This window comes from Miscanthus floridulus, chromosome 18, assembly GCF_019320115.1.
Source record: "Miscanthus floridulus cultivar M001 chromosome 18, ASM1932011v1, whole genome shotgun sequence".
Taxonomy (NCBI): Eukaryota; Viridiplantae; Streptophyta; class Magnoliopsida; order Poales; family Poaceae; genus Miscanthus; species Miscanthus floridulus.
In genome coordinates, this window is record NC_089597.1 from 128774242 (window position 1) to 128790055 (window position 15814).

At 46.3% G+C, this 15814-nt stretch overlaps 1 protein-coding gene and 1 pseudogene across 2 annotated transcripts; one reads left to right on the top strand and one right to left on the bottom strand.

Moving 5' to 3' along the window:
* The first annotated feature begins 6965 nt into the window (after window positions 1-6965).
* Window positions 6966-9173, top strand: LOC136524653 (uncharacterized; annotated as a pseudogene).
* Window positions 9174-10790: 1617 nt separating this feature from the next.
* Window positions 10791-12377, bottom strand: LOC136519447 (uncharacterized). 2 transcript variants are annotated; one of them, XM_066512850.1, is made up of 3 exons: window positions 12274-12377; window positions 12108-12168; window positions 10791-11980 (listed from the first exon to the last, which is right to left on the bottom strand). In XM_066512850.1, exon 3 carries the CDS (start codon window positions 11780-11782, stop codon window positions 10940-10942), a length of 843 nt encoding a protein of 280 aa, XP_066368947.1. In that variant the 5' UTR covers window positions 11783-11980; window positions 12108-12168; window positions 12274-12377; the 3' UTR covers window positions 10791-10939. The 2 variants fall into 2 exon arrangements, with proteins under 2 accessions (XP_066368947.1, XP_066368948.1); XM_066512851.1 differs by lacking the exon at window positions 12108-12168 and having other exon boundaries at window positions 12274-12308.
* Window positions 12378-15814: the final 3437 nt, after the last annotated feature.

Sequence of the window (15814 nt, forward strand, 5' to 3'; positions counted from 1 at the left end):
GGCCTCGAGCACGCCCGTCGAGCCGGCCTCGCCGCGCAGAGCGCCGGGCTTCCCGCGTCCGCCGCGCACCACCACCGTCCTCGGCCACGCCCCCGCTGGCCCCGGCACCTACAGTGCCCCACCGTGCCACCGCTGGCCTGGCTCGTCGGCCTGACCCACGCCCGGCGTCCGCTACGACTCTGTCGACATCCGCAACTCCGTCGTCGGACAGATAAAAATTGTGACTTTACAATGTGCGTACTTACTTAGCTTTGATTATAGTGTAGTAGTTTTGACATTTGTTATTTACTAGTTAATGTGATGACTCAGGTAGTTGATTTAGTTTGTGGTCTAGTGAGATAGATATGTAGATAGATAGAAACATAGATACATAGATATAGTTAGATAGCTACTTAGATAGGTAGTTATATATTTAGTTAACTAAATAGAATCTAGCTATTTAGTGAGTACACCATTTTTATGTATGTAGTTATTATCTTATCTACTTAGTTTGTAGTTAGAAAGTACTTGTTAGGTACTATCTATCGTCTAATTTGGACTAAATGATATGTGTTTCGTTATGTGTTTGAACTATATGGACAACCTAGTGACCATATATCATGGAGGGGCCATTGAATACGATCGCTATGGATATGTTGAGTTTATTGACATGCAAAGCGTGCCTGTGCTATTCAATGATAGGCCTTCATTTAGTGAGATACTTGCAAGGGCTCGGGAGGAGCTGCATTGCCTTGGAGATGATGGCATTGCAGTTGAGGGTGTACTACACCTAAGTTCTCCTCCCAACATCCTCAGGCGAATGATCCCAATTGGGTGTGCGGATCAGTGGAAGAACTATGTGAGATCGGCTATGAAGAGCCAGCTGTAATGTTTGGACGTGGTTGTGCGTCGGGTGTTAGTTGATCCCATCCCTCATGGGTTTTCAAGGTCAGCCTCCAAGTCAGCAGCCGACGTGGGTGTACTTTTGGGACCAGGTTAGGGTTCCGCATGCGAGGTTAGAGTGGGCGTACATTGAATTCACGAACGAGCTAGACACGCTCACGGCGTCTAGTGTAAGTAAATTTTATTTCCCATGCTAGATTGAAATGGTTAGTATACCATCTAACATCTTGTTTGGACATGTTGCAGGTGGAGTAGGAGCCGTATGATGGAGAGGGGGCACTTCATTTTCAGTTGAGCAACATTTGTGGGTTCAACGACGACTTCTATAGGATGAGGTGCCCTCTAATATGCTTCTATGCTATCGAGTTCCACCTGCCAGATAGAGTTGCATGCCAATTTAGAGTAAGACAGCTTTGGCCAATGACTCCATTCTCGACTGGCGTTGACTTACACAAGTAAGTGTTTTGCTATTTCAAATGTCTCATGATGGTCCGTTTCTATTAATATGGTGACATATACATGGATTCAAGTAACGATGACATACGTGCAGGTTGGATCGTCAGAAGAACAGAAAGATTTTTGACTGGGAGAAGCACCACTAGTTCTACATTGAGCAATGGGAGGAGATGCACGACAACGTGGACGACAACAATGAGCCGCACACGAACTATGAGTTCAGGCGGTACCAAGCTTGGTACCAATGTGCGACACATTGCTGGCTGAGGGTACAGTGGACACAAGATAACTACGTCGACATCGAGTCCTCCGACGATGAAGACACGGTGTACGACCAATCTACTCGTGTAGGAAGGCAGGTGGAGATAGGATCGATCTTGGATAGAGTAGTAAGTTAAGTGCCTTATTTTTTACGTTAAGTTGCATACCAATACATTAGGCGTTAGAGTTATCTATTTTAGTTAGTGCCACCTTCAAGCCGTATCATCCTTATAATACGTTAGATTCTTGTACAAAAGAAAACAAAACCTATTGCTATCTGTTTAGAAGTATTATTACTGAGAACTTTGTTGCAGGGCAATACACTCAAATGCTCCATTGAAGACATTGAACGCTTTTGGCCGAGAGTCAGGGACAACGACATGCGTAGCTTCCTAGATGTAAGATTCAAAATATTCTTTCAAACATATTATTAATACGTTAGATTCTTTTAGTTAACATAATTTTGTACAACAGAGGTTGTCACGTCAGCTACGCCGTGCGGTTGCTCGTTGTGGTTGTAGGACAGACACGGCGCAAGACATGTATGTTCCTTCCGCAGGCAGAGGAGGCTTAGGTTCCTCTAGCCAAGCAGCTATAGGGGATGAGGACGAGGATGAGGACGACGACGAGGACGACATGGACCAGAGGCACGAGGAGCTTGGCCCCTCTTAGCTCCATGACGCTCCCTCAACTCAGCCTACATAGCCTCCAGGCACTAGGCGACACCGTCCACCTGACCCTTACACTCCAGATACGAGCGCTCGCGGTCACCTGACAAGGGTTGTGGTAGATGTTAGTACTTACTATTATGGATTTTGTATTTACTTTCCTGTAATTATTTGGGACTGTATGGACATTATGGACTATTTGGACTGTGCAGGACATGTTATGTTGATTGTGATGTTCGTTGTGGTTGCATTGTGCTATTTGAATGATTAAATGTTTGGATTATATAATGATGTCTCTGTTTGTAACTGTGGATGCTCCTGAAACAAGAGAAACTATTGCGATTTTGTTTCGTGAATCATTAATCATACTACACTGCTAAAAAAGCACAAATGTAGTACACAGATTAAATGTAAATTCATTAGAACATGTATAGTCCAATCGTATTGTACAGACGCTTTGTAGATAAATCTAGGCTTTTCAAGTAACAGTGAATAAATCTAGGCTTTTCAGACAATAAAAATAGACTTTTCAGTTACAAGGACAGCAGCGATTTATCACTTCACTAACATAGTATTGGCATGCAAGGAAGCACAACTCCACTCCATCTCTACCATCCATCTTTTGAATGTTTGATCCAAGGGCTGAGGTGAAGAGGCACACAAATCGCTGACATGGCACATTGAGAGACCTCCATTCCTCCTCTCAACCTATAAATAACCCCTCACTCCCTCTTATTCACACACACAACAAGAAACAAGAGCACTCCTCAGTATTTTCTTTCATTGTAGTACCAATGTCTGGAGGGTTATCCAGAGGTAGAGGAAAGGGGAAGGGAACTACCATTGTGTGGGGGGGGTTCTCTTGGTCCTGATTTCTTTGAGGAAGCTCTTTATGAGAGGTTCCCAGTTGAGAGCAAAAGCGATTTCACCAAAGAGGCACCACTAAGAGGATACGATGAACGGAAAGAAGAGTGGCCAAAATGCATGCATGGTGAGGACTGCCTAGTGCAGATGTTTATCGAGGGAATAGATGGAGGTCGTCGTTTCTTCAAATGTCCACGAGCATGGGTAATTGCTATTACTATTTGTTTCTTCAATATGTTTCTCTTCTATATAACTTACATAACATACTTATTGTAGTCTTCCTTGGCCAAAGAAAACTATGGGTTCACTAGGTGAGTCGATCATCGACCTATTTATCCGCATGCAGAGTACATCTACTACTTGTAGGACCATATCTTCGATCTAGAAAGGGAAGTTAGCAGCAGTTACAAGGACAATGGACAGGACGACAAACAACAATGGTGTCGATTCACAAGAGGCACTCTGCAATGATCCATATTGCACCTGCCCTAATCACAAGAACAAGGGGCCTCCCCCGTCACCCCGCCACCACCACCAACAACAATGGGAGGCTACTATGGAGAAGGTGCAACACAATTTGCTATGTGGCCACACTACTAGAACAACTTTATCTTACTCACATAGTCACATGCCACATTTATGTGTTTGTTGTTTGGTTTAATTATCTAAGGCATGTTAGGTTTAGTCGAAGGAACTCTGTACCCTAGTTTGGTACATGTTGTCACATGCCATTTCATATGTTTTGTGTGTTGAATTATATAATGCCCTACTTCGTTAGGTTTTATTTGCAGCACGTGATCACATTTCAATACGTCCGTACTATTAAGCTGAATATTATGGCCACAAATAATGAAAACAACCACATAATAAAAAGTCCAATACTATGCCACATTAAACAACATAATAATACTAGAAGTACGTGCTGACACTAGACATAGGGGGTAAATGCACATTCAAATCCTCAGTCTGAAACATATTGAGTAAGCAACTCATCATCTGAGTATCAGTCCTCTACCACAACCCTGTTGCTGTGGTTAGGCTCACCTGCATTGCTCTAACCTGCCTGTCACCTATAGTAAGCAGCCTCCGCTTTATCTACGGCCTCAGTGGCCAAAGTGAAGAACACGTCATCATCCTCCTTCGCCTGCAAGCCCACCTCTGCTAGAGCGATGAGCTCGCTCAGTCTGCCAGTATTGTCCTCAGCCTCCTCTACCTGCAAGCCCGCCTCTGCTAGAGCGATGAGCTCACTCAGTCTGCTAGTGTCGTCCTCAGTCTTCTCCGCCTGTAAGCCCGCCTCTGCTAGAGCGATGAGCTCACTCAGTCTGCTAGTGTCGTCCTCATCCTCGTCTCCCTCATCAGACAACACAATCGATGATTGAACGGTGCGACCAGCTCGCGATATGTGCTCATCTAACTTTTTTTCCTCATACCTTACATGAGCCACCTCTGCGTCATGTTCCTCATTGCATCCAATCCCTACATGTATAAAATGCAATCAGTTAGCAACGTAATTATATTACATTTAAAATCAAGCAACGAAAAAAGGCTTTCAAGCAATCACTGGCACATAATGCAACAACATGCTCATTCAAGACCTGCATCTGTACTCTTGTCTCCTCCCTTGCCTCCTTCCTTGCCCTCTCCTCCTCTAACGTCATCCGTCTCTCCAATCCCCATTTGTCAAGAACAACATCGATCGGGTTACAAATACCGCGCTGTCAAGCAAACTCACACATCTTTTCTTTATAATGTTTAATGAATAGGTTGACATAGTCAGGTCCATATCCCCTCTTCTGTGCAATTACTTGCCTTCCCTTCAGTTTATCTAAGAACTTAGCTTGACTATCATAACATTCCCACCTGCATTTCCTAGTGCTCTGTTCAAATGAAAAATTATATCATATATGTCTTAGCAAAACAAACAAAATATGATTTCATGTTTACCACAAAATAACCAACCTCATCATAGTCAACCATATGGCCGCAATAATGGCCTATTCCAAGCTCCGAAGGGACTAGGCCATAGTTGGATTTAACACCACATTCGCACATGACCTGAGGTGCTTTGTAAATTACCATTTCTTTCTTCTTTTCCTTAACCTTTCGCGGTTCTTCCGGCCATTGGTTCTTAGGACCATACAACCACTCCTTGAAATGACACTTCGCTATTGAAAACACCTAAATAAGGTGACATTAGTACATGCACACATAGAGCTAAACATTTAAATAGGTACACTTTTTACTTACTTCGTGTTTGTTCGGACACACAAACTCCAAAGTATTCTTAGGATTTATCACAGCTCGATCTCCGCATTTGCACAGAGGAGGTTCCTCGAGTCATCTAACTACGGCTAGGTGCTTCTCCTTAGCCATCATTGGCGGGGGGTTAGGGGGTGGAACCCACCGCTTGAAGTGCTCACGTGGATGTCTCCTTCTAAACCCATCATCGAAAAGGAGGTACCTAGGGTCAAATTTGTCTACACTGTCGATCCACTAAAAGAAAAAGCACCTCTCATGGTCCTGCACAACGAGATTCCAACAAAATATTAGTAGCATACTTACACAAATAAAGAAAAAAAGATAGTGAAAACAATTTCTTACATTAAAATGACTGCATATGTCAAAGCAACGCGTCGCTGTGTCCGGATGTTTCGATTGAAACACGTGGGCCGGGAAACCACAGTTATAGTTAGGGACAGGGAGGTCAAGAGGGACGTGGACATCTTTGCTAGACGCGTCGGGGTATAATTCTCGAGGACGACCCCGTTTTCGCCAAAACTCCTCCCGATACATTTCTTGCATCTAACAAAATGGATGTAATTTAACAAACAAAAATCAAAACATCACAAATTAATGCCAATGAGAAGCATAACTACAATACAACCAATTTTGTTCTAAGAATCGAAAGCAATTAACATTAAACCATAAACCTAGGGTTTCCAATGTTATGCACAACAATAAACCCATAAAACATAACAACATGCGCTGCGGTTACCTAGGTTTAATACAAATATTAAAAATTGTATGAAACCCTAAGTAATGATGGTTCTTAGGTTCAAAAATCTGACTAATATATATCGAATCGATGCAAAAAAAACTAGGAGGGGAGCGAGGATACCTTGCTCTCGAAGATCTATGGATCAAATCAAAGATTTCAAGGTCCAATATGCTGATTCGTGAGGTAGGGCGAAATGGGGAGAGAAAAAACCCGAGAGGGAGGAGAAAGAAGAGGAAGAAGGCTCGGGCAGGAAGGTTGGGGCCGGGGTTAAAACACCAGCTCGGCGCTAGTCACCCTGGCGCTGAACTCGATGCCAAGATCTACGGCATTGAGCTCAGCGCCAGGGTAACTGACGCCTAGCTTCCTGCCATGTCACCGCCACGTATGCTTCGAGCCTAAGAGCTCGGCGCCAGTAACGATGGCGCCGAGCTAAGAGTCTAAATTTTGAAATCTTTCCTCCAGGGACATATTTGTGAAATTTTTTCAAAAAAGAGTAAAAAATAAAAAATTCGGATGGACGGGATTAAGAAGATTGGCGGCCTCCCCCACCGTCCGCCGCCGCCACCCTGCTCTGGCACAGGGGAGCGCTGCGATGCCCCTTTGGCCGGCCCTTTCCATTCCCCTCAGGTACATTGCTTGTAGGGTACATTTGCATACCACCATCCTGCTATTTGTAAAGGGTTTTGTGACGCATCTCGATCGGCTTTAATTTGAAGGCACCGCTGCAGGGATCGGAAGGACGAGTAAACGACTTGGTGTCGGGGATCGAATCTTGCGGGTTGAGTTCATCGGTAGGGGCAGATTGAACTTGGAGCTGGGACTGATCGTCGGCCATCATGGGCGTCTTGGGCCGGCGGTTCCTGAATCTGATCGTGGTCGGCCGCTCCCCCAGCGTCAAATCGCTGCGCCGCATCAACCTGGCGCAGCTGTTTTACCGTGACACACCACCACCACCAAAGACAATGGAGATGGAGACGCTTCGGTTTCCTCATCCAAGCTTCACCTTGCGTGCTCTAAACAACGAATGGAACCTGAACTGCTTCCCATTCGCGGACTCCAAGGTCATCTGCGGGGATGATCAGTCGGGGCTCGGCTTCATCTTCGACCTGGACACACGCAAGGTGGGAACCATGCCCCCGCTCCCCAAGCTGCCAATGGTGAAGCCCGTCTCCGTCTTCGCTCACAAGCCCCACGTCGACGACGACAGATTTTGCCATGACAACGGTAGCAGCCTCTTCCTCATGGAGAGGGTTCCAATGAAGTGAGGGAGACCAAGCAGTTCATGGGCTTCATCAACCCCCGTTTGCGTGCCCTTAAACCCGGCTTGATCCGCTTCTTTTTTTATCCGGAACCGTGTTTTTCTCTCATAAATTCCTCCAGATTCATCCAGATTCCTTCAGAATTCCTCCAAGCGAACGGGGCCATTGGCGACAAATGCTTCACCTGCCGCCTCCTTTCGCCGCCGCCGTTTGTACGAGAGACATGGAGCTGGTACAACAACACCCTCGAGATCACAGCCTATGGTGTCGTCGGTGGCGGATCACATGTTTGCATATCCGTTCATGGTGTTGGCACTTATTGCCTGGACACAGCTATAGTTGTCCAAACGGGCCAGCCCACTAGGCCGGCACAAGCACGGTGCGAAAAAGCAGGCCCTGGTCCGGTGTGGCACGGCAGGCCTCGTGCCCGTGCCTAGCCTGGCCTGACGTTGTGCCCGTGCCTGGACCGCCACACCGGCCCGAGCACGGCACGGAAATTGGGCCGGCACGACGCGGCCCGATAATTCCTAGCCATTGGATGATTCAGGAGATTTCGTAGCCATCGGATGAGAGTATATGATGACCAAAACCCTAACTCCCAATTCCCAAATCACTTCCCACAGCCTCCTCCCTATGGCCGTCATCTCTTGTCCTCCCCATGCTCGACTCCTCCTCCTGCCCCGACGGTCCCCATGGCGGCTCCTCCTCCTCCTCCTATAGTCCCCATGGCGGCTCCTCCTTCTCCTCCCGTACTCCCCATGGCGGCTCGACGGCGTGGCGACCTCGTCGCGGCGGCACGAACTCCCTTCTCCAGTACTCCCATGGCCGCTCGACCAAGGGCGCATCCGTGCGGGATCTGCAGCGGCGGCGCAGCAACGGCGAGCACAGGCGCGGGATCTGCAACGGCTGCACGGAGGAGGCGGCGTGCGTCCGCGCGGCGTGCTGCTGCTGCTCCACGGCGCGACAGCGGTGCTCCACGACGCGCGGCTGCTGTTCGACGACGCTGCGGCGGTGCTCGAGCTGGTACGGTGGGCTGCCGTGCCCATCGGCACGGCACGGCACGAATAAGAGGCCGTAGTGCCGTGCCTGGGCCAAGACGGCGGCACGACGGCACTATCAGGCACGGCATGGCTAAGCTGCCGTGCCGCATAGTGCCGTGCCTGGCCGTGGCTGTGCCAGTGCCGTGCTGTGCGGCCCGGTTGACCAGCAGACCACACGTGGAGCCAAGTTGGCTAGTGGACGCTGCCCTTCCAAGGCAAGGTCGAGTACGTGCCTGAGCTCAAGCTCTGGTTTGGCCTCTCCGCCGCCGGTGGCCAGCAGAACTTGGCTGCTGCTGACCTCTCTGACGTCATGGATTCCCAGCCATGTCAGCTAGTAGGCGGCCCTTGGAAGGAGCTTGATCATCTGCCAGATGAATGGAAGGAATGCAAGGATCCTCAGTTTGTCAGCCTGGGTTCTGGCAGGTTCTGCATTGCAAGGTTCTTCCAAGAAGCTGCAGGCTCTGCTGGTGATCAAGTGATCCATGAAAATGCTGCTGTCTTTACTGGTCTTGAGGTCAATAGCAGTGGCAAAGGTGGCACCGCAGGAAAAGTGGAACTGCAAATGACGCCTCACAGATCAAGACGTGTCAACAGCACTAGCATCGAGGCATTGTTCTATAAACAAATAATTTTGGTGCTTAATTTGCTATTCAGGCTCACTGTTTTATCCATTATCTATCTTCTGAGTTCTGATGAGGTAATTCGTTGTCATCATGGATTTCGTCATTCTCCTGAAGTGCAGTGATGCTACATATTACTCCATTAAACTATATATCTTAATTTGATTCCGCTACCATTTATAGTTACCTTTGTATATCAATAGTATCCTGTGACTATATATTCAGTGATCTACCCTCCATCATCCAAACAAATTAACTTTTAGGGTTATCACCGATCAAACTTCTCTAAGTTTGATCAACTTTTATAGTAATGAATATCAACATTTATGCACTCTGCCCCTCTTCTTCCTCCTCCTCGATCACACCTCTGCCCATCCTACCATGATCACAATTACATATGAGATCTCATCAGCACATATGTGAAGGGCGGGTGGGGACGACTTGTTCCGACCAGATCTAGCGGAGGGAGAATGTCGATCTCCTTCCATTTATGCTAGGGGTGACTCCATCAATGGTGGCAGTGCATATTCTTGTGGGCAAAAGAAAAGGAACGGGAAGAGAGAGAACGAGCAGAGATAGGCTTGCCTCATTTCAACCAGAGGCATATTGGTCACACTAGGTTACATCTTGATGAAAAGATGAAATAAAAATGGAAAAAATCATTATAGCAAGAAGGCCTCGTTTTATAATAACATTCTAGCAAATCGTGTTTGCGAGATGGAACTCGGGCGAAGCCCACCTTTAACGATAGCAAAACTCCAATTTATCGCGTGAGAAGATGAGTTGAACGACTCTCGCTACAGTCAATGATTGGTGTTTTGTCTGGTTGTGGGCTGGGGCTGCCTGGTTAGCCTAGGCTAGGATGGGTTGTGGCATGCTTGGAGTCTCAATAATTGGTTGTTGAATAAAATGATCAGAAAAGGCTAAATCATTTTTGTTTTGTTATCATATAATTTTTACCCTTCCAATATTCATTTTATGGATTAATTTTCATTTAGGACAGAAATCAGTAAATTTTTTAAAACAATCACGGTAATCAAAATTAGTCCATCTTTGGAATGCATATTTTTCCATGTTTCATGTGTTTTTCTATAATATTTATATAGATATTTTTATAAAATTCCAGCACACATCCCAGGAAACACCTTAATCTTTTCATTTATAGTCATGGTACAAGAAACACCTTAATCTTTTCATTTATAGTCATGGTACAAGCATAGGTATCCGTTGGTTACCCGCTTCGTCTCGTATAACCATTGGATCTAGTCATGCCTTAGGGAAGTACCATTATAAGAATACTACTTCCTCCGTTTCAAACTATTAGTCATTGTGACTTTCTAAATACATAACTTTTGCTATGCATCTAGATATGCATTACGTCTTAAAAGCTATGTATCGAGAAAAGCCACGACCGCTTATAATTTAATTAAAGTGAAGGGAGTATTATAAATGAGACCAGTAACCGATCATCGAATTATTGCAATCACATGAACTTCTCGATCCCAAATCACTGAAACAACACGGTAACCAGGCGCTATAACGGATCTAAATAAACGACAACTCAGAAAATCCATGTGCAAGTCTTGAAATTACAAACTACTACAAAAGGACGCTCAGTTTTCAGAAAGTTTTCTCACTTTTCAGTCCCAACAAAACGCCAAAATCATTCAGATACAACACATGCACGGTGATACAATTGTGGGTATGTATATACATAAGGGTTATTCAGAACAATTGCTCGATGTGACATGTGAGTTACGTCGACAGGCGACTTGTGATGACACTTGGATTTGTGAGGGATCATTTCGAGTTTCACTTCACCATTGTCGAGGACACGCTCGACCACTTCCACGCCGGTCAAGACGACAAAGTAGAAGGCACCGTTATCGCTCTACCGCCAGTCGATGAAGAACCTTGCGATGCAAAACCTGCCTGAGCCCAGGTTCACTAGTTGAACATCCTCTTGATCTATATCTAGTTCTTGTTCTGCCCATTGCTCCGGAGGCAGGAACTCCTCCCAACCGTGGCCAGCAGCTAGCTGTGGCGGGGAGTGGGCGTCCATGACGGAGAGGTCAGCAGCAGCCAAGTGCTGGGCATCGCCGGAGAGGCCGAACCAGAGCTTGAGCTCGGGCACGTACTCGACCTTGCCATGGAAGGGCAGGGTCCAGTCGCCGATCTTGCTCCAGGTGTACCTCGCCGTGTCCAGGGCGTAGGTGCCTCTGCCGTCGACGGATACGCAGACGTGAGAGCCACGACCGACGACGGCATAGGAACGAATCTCGGGGTATTCATTCTGATGGATGGGCTCAAGGACGAAGGGCGGCAGCCGGAGTCGTTTGCAGTGCGAGGTCGTCCTGCCATTGCCGTAGAACAAGACCTCGAAATCCATGCTTGGCTGCCCAACCTCAATCTTGTACCTTTTTACCTCTCGGAGTTCCCTCACCATGAGGTATAGGCTGCCGCCACCGCCGCCTTCGCGGTCGTCACCTTCGCCGTCGCCGCCGCTAGGGACGAAGAGCGAGAGGCAACGACGCAGTTTAGGCTTGTGGAACTTTGGCATGGCCGCCACGTCGCGCGTGTCGGCGTCGTAGAGGAAGTTGCGCCCGGCCTGATCCGTGGAGAGCACCTTCCGTTGTCCAAATGGGTAACAGGCTAAGTCGCACGGATCGCCTGCACCTCTCTGGCTGTGGGCTTTGATGTTCAAGATCGGGCCGGGAAGCCGGATCCTCTCCATCGTCGTTGTTGGCCGCCGGATTGGTGCTGCTGGTGGCGGCGGCAGCGTTGGATAAAAAGAGTTGCAGGCGCTTCAGATCGATGCGGCGCAGCGATCTGGTGGCAGCCTCTTGCTTTCCACGATCAGGTTCAGAAACCGCCGGGAGAGGCCCATGGTTGACCGGACGTCAACTCCAAGTTCGATCTGAGCTGATCTGATCTGTCAATGGGGGAGGAAAAAACCAAGGGGTGAAGAAAGAAATTACTAACAGAAGCTTTCAGATCGACAGAAGTAAATGCGCAGCCCGTCCTGTGCGAACGAGGAGCCGCTTGAGCATTCAGAGTACCAGAAATATTGTAACGAGGAGCCTACTTCAGCATTCGAAGGCAAGATGGCATCACTGAAGCCTAACGAAAATCACAGTGAAAACAGATGAAACGAAACTAAAGACGACGACTTTCGATCAAACAGGATGATCGAAGGTGCACCAGATGTACCAGCGGCGGGCGGACCTGAGTAGCGCGGTCGGGGAGGGGAAGGGCCGGCGTGGTGCTCCACTCCACCTGCGCCGGAGCAGAATGGCGGCGCACAGGGGAGGGGCGTAGCGAGGTTATTGGGACGGGTTCTTTTTTCTAGGATTTTTTTTATATATACTCCCTCGACCTTCACAAACACAATCATCCAATTCACTCTTCCATCTATGAAACCGGGTTCTAAGAAGTCAACTTTTTAAAATCGTTTGTTTTTACATTGTGGGTAATTTTCAATTTTTAATGGTGGTTTTTTTTGCTCATGTGACACCACATCAGCTGTCCTACATAGCACCATTAACCACGAGGGAAGGTAAATCAAACTAAAAATATTTTTCTTTAAATATAATTATCCAAAATATCATCAGTTGTTTTCTAAAAAAATCTATTCAATCATTTAAAAAAATCAAAACATTTGTAACGGAAAAATAATGTAACTAATAAAAATCCTAAATATGGTTTAATACATTTTATTTGAACTTGGAAACTATGAAAGTAGTTTTAGATTTTTTTTCTTCTAAAATCTGCTTAAAGTTGAAATTCTCTGAATCTTTATAAGCTCATTTTGGTGTTAACTCTCGTTATCTATTATAGTTAGTCGGTGTTGATCGTTAGGACTATATAGAAGCGTAGGTGGAGTGTGGTGAGGACCATAGATAGCAGCACACGGGACATACGTAGATTAAGTGTAATAGATAATTAGAACATCATGTCTCATGTCTATTATATTTAGTCTATGTTAAGGACAAATGACTTTTGTAAGAAAAATGGCATCTAGGGCCTATGTGATTTTAGTGGTTGATTGACAACATGATCAAATGAACTAATTTGGTTTGCTACTATACATGGTTTTAGTTCATTTGGATGTAAGGTTGGCTTAGGCAAAGATAATGCGGAGATCAAGTGTTCAACGCCTCAAGGAAGACCAAGCAGCACCATTGAATATCATAGAAGACATGCAAGGAGTCCAAGACATCAAAATGAAAGAATCAAAGCCAAATTGACTCTATTTGGTGCTACCTTGGCAGAGGCACTGGAGAATAGGATTGTGTATACCCTGACTGTTAGCTGTCCAACACTCACCGGAACTCTCAGGGTGCGGTGAGCAGTGTGGCCAGCACCACAAGTTAGGCTCCAGGCCAAGCAGTGGGCAGTGCTTTCTGCATATGGGTTCAACACTCACCGAAAAGCTCCAGTGGTACCAGGGACGAAAGACCAGAGAAAAGGTTGCATCCGAGAGACTCTGCAGTAGGTTCTAAAGGTCATCGGAAACCTTCGATGATGGCATTAGAGAAAATATCCTCCAATAGTCAGCAATGGCTAGTCCACGTGGCAGCAAGCACTAGGTGTTGATGCTCACTCTTTCCTAACTAATTTCCGATGCTCTCTGCCCGAGGGCAGCAAGCCACCAATGGCTATATTTGAAGGGAGAGGCTATTTATACCTTGTTGGTCGGGCGTTTGAGGCGTGTTGGAGCTAAGCAACATATATAGTGAGTATATACTCATCTCGAGTGCTCTAGCCACCAAAATTTTTAATGTTTTATTGGGTTATTAGCATAGTACTTTACGAAGTGCTTAGACTAGTTGTTAGATAATTAGGTATTTTCATGATCAATTTAATCCAGAAATAAAACATCAGCAGGTTCGTAACGACATATATGTGTATGTGTATATCATTAACAAACGCTACAGCATGCAAGTATGACATATCGATTGATACAGTAAGTACGCAAAGTACGGCAATCAGAGAGTTAAGAGTGTACCCAGCGGAGGGTCCCATGCCGAGGGCAGCGGAGGCTCCATTCGCACCAGACATAGTGCGTTGCTCGAAGTCGTGGACCACAGTCAATGCAGAAAGGTGTTCGCAGTGCAGTCCCATGAACGGTCACCAGGAAGAAGACGTTTGCGATGTGGATGAGCAATCGCGGAATCGCTCCCCAAAAACCTAATCGCCGCACACCCCGTGCAAGGTTCGCAGGCGGACGAGGGTTCCGAAGGCACCTGCTCTCCCGTTGCTCCGTGCGCGTGGAGGTACGGGACGGGGACAACCAAAGGGCGGCTGAGATGTGGTCTCTCGGAAGCGAAGGGAAGATTGTACTGACAGAGGACTTCTACTTTTATGCCTGCGGCGGAGAGAGAGAAAGCCAGCCGAGGAACTTAGGAGACGGATACACGAAGAGATGGTAACTGGCGCAATCAACTCGCCTCCACCATAAAAGAGATAAACTCCCATAATTATGTGGATTAAGTGGCAAAACCTGGCCACGCCTGCCCGTCCGCTCGCTCACCGCCTGCCTGCCTGCCTGCCACGCCCTCAGCCCCGGCCCGGCCCGGCCGGCGGCGGCGGTGCGCGCGCGTGGCATTCCTGTGTCCTTTTCTCAGCTTATCAATTAAGATGGATAATTTCCAACCAAATAAGTTGAGTCAACGTTCAGTCAAAACCCCGTACGGTATTAAACCATACAACGCTTAATGTTACGGACCATAGAGTTTTATTTGATTTATTAAATATTATATGGGCCAAGCCCATAATATATCCAACAATCCCCACCAAACTCTAGGGTTTGTAACAAAGTAGTCTCAGAACCACATTTCTTTTATATATTAGTGTTTCGATGAAGACTGTTAAGTTGAACATCCATCTAGAGCAATAGTGTGAGGTGAATGTTTTGTGTGAGGTGAATGACACTAAAGTCCTTAGCTAATACTAGGCTGTAAAAGGCATCCCTCTATTTAAAGCATATAAGTCATACTCCAGTGCCTTTCATGATTATTTAGAGATCACCTAAATCACATAGACTGTGACCAGCAGTCTGACTCATATAGGTATGTTTCTCAAAAGATGTTTTGTAGGATAACATCTTTGCTTTAGCAAGCCATTTGGAACACATTAAGGTAAAAACCAACTTGCCTTACAGAAAGGAAAGATATGCATCAGAAATAAGTCTTACTAAGGATCTTTCCTCATAATTTATTATTAGCTTGTTTCACCATCCTACTTTACGGGATCTCCGATCACATAGAACAGGTTATCACTATAGTAAATTTCATGTGGGTCTCAAACCCATCTCTCTCGATGCACTTTCTATCATATTACGTGACAGATCCTTAGTGAATTGATATGCCAGATTGTTAGACGTGTGAACATAGTCCAACGCTATTACTCTAGAGTTTCTCAATTTTCTGACAGATTTTAGTCGTCTCTTAACATGCCTTGTGGACTTCATGTTATCCTTAGAATTGTTAACCTTCGTAATCATAGCTAGTTATCGCAGTTCATAGAAATAGCCGGTATGGGTTTTTCAACAACCGGTAAATCCATAAGGAGATCACGAAGCCACTCGGCCTCAGAGCCAGCGGTGTCTAATGTTGTGAGTTCTCCTTCCATTGTAGACTTCGTTAAGATAGTCTGCTTGCAAGACTTTTAGGAAACAGCACCACCTCCAAACAAAAATACATATCCACTTGTGGCATAAATCTCATCAGCATCAGAGATCCAGTTGGCATCACAATAGCCTTCC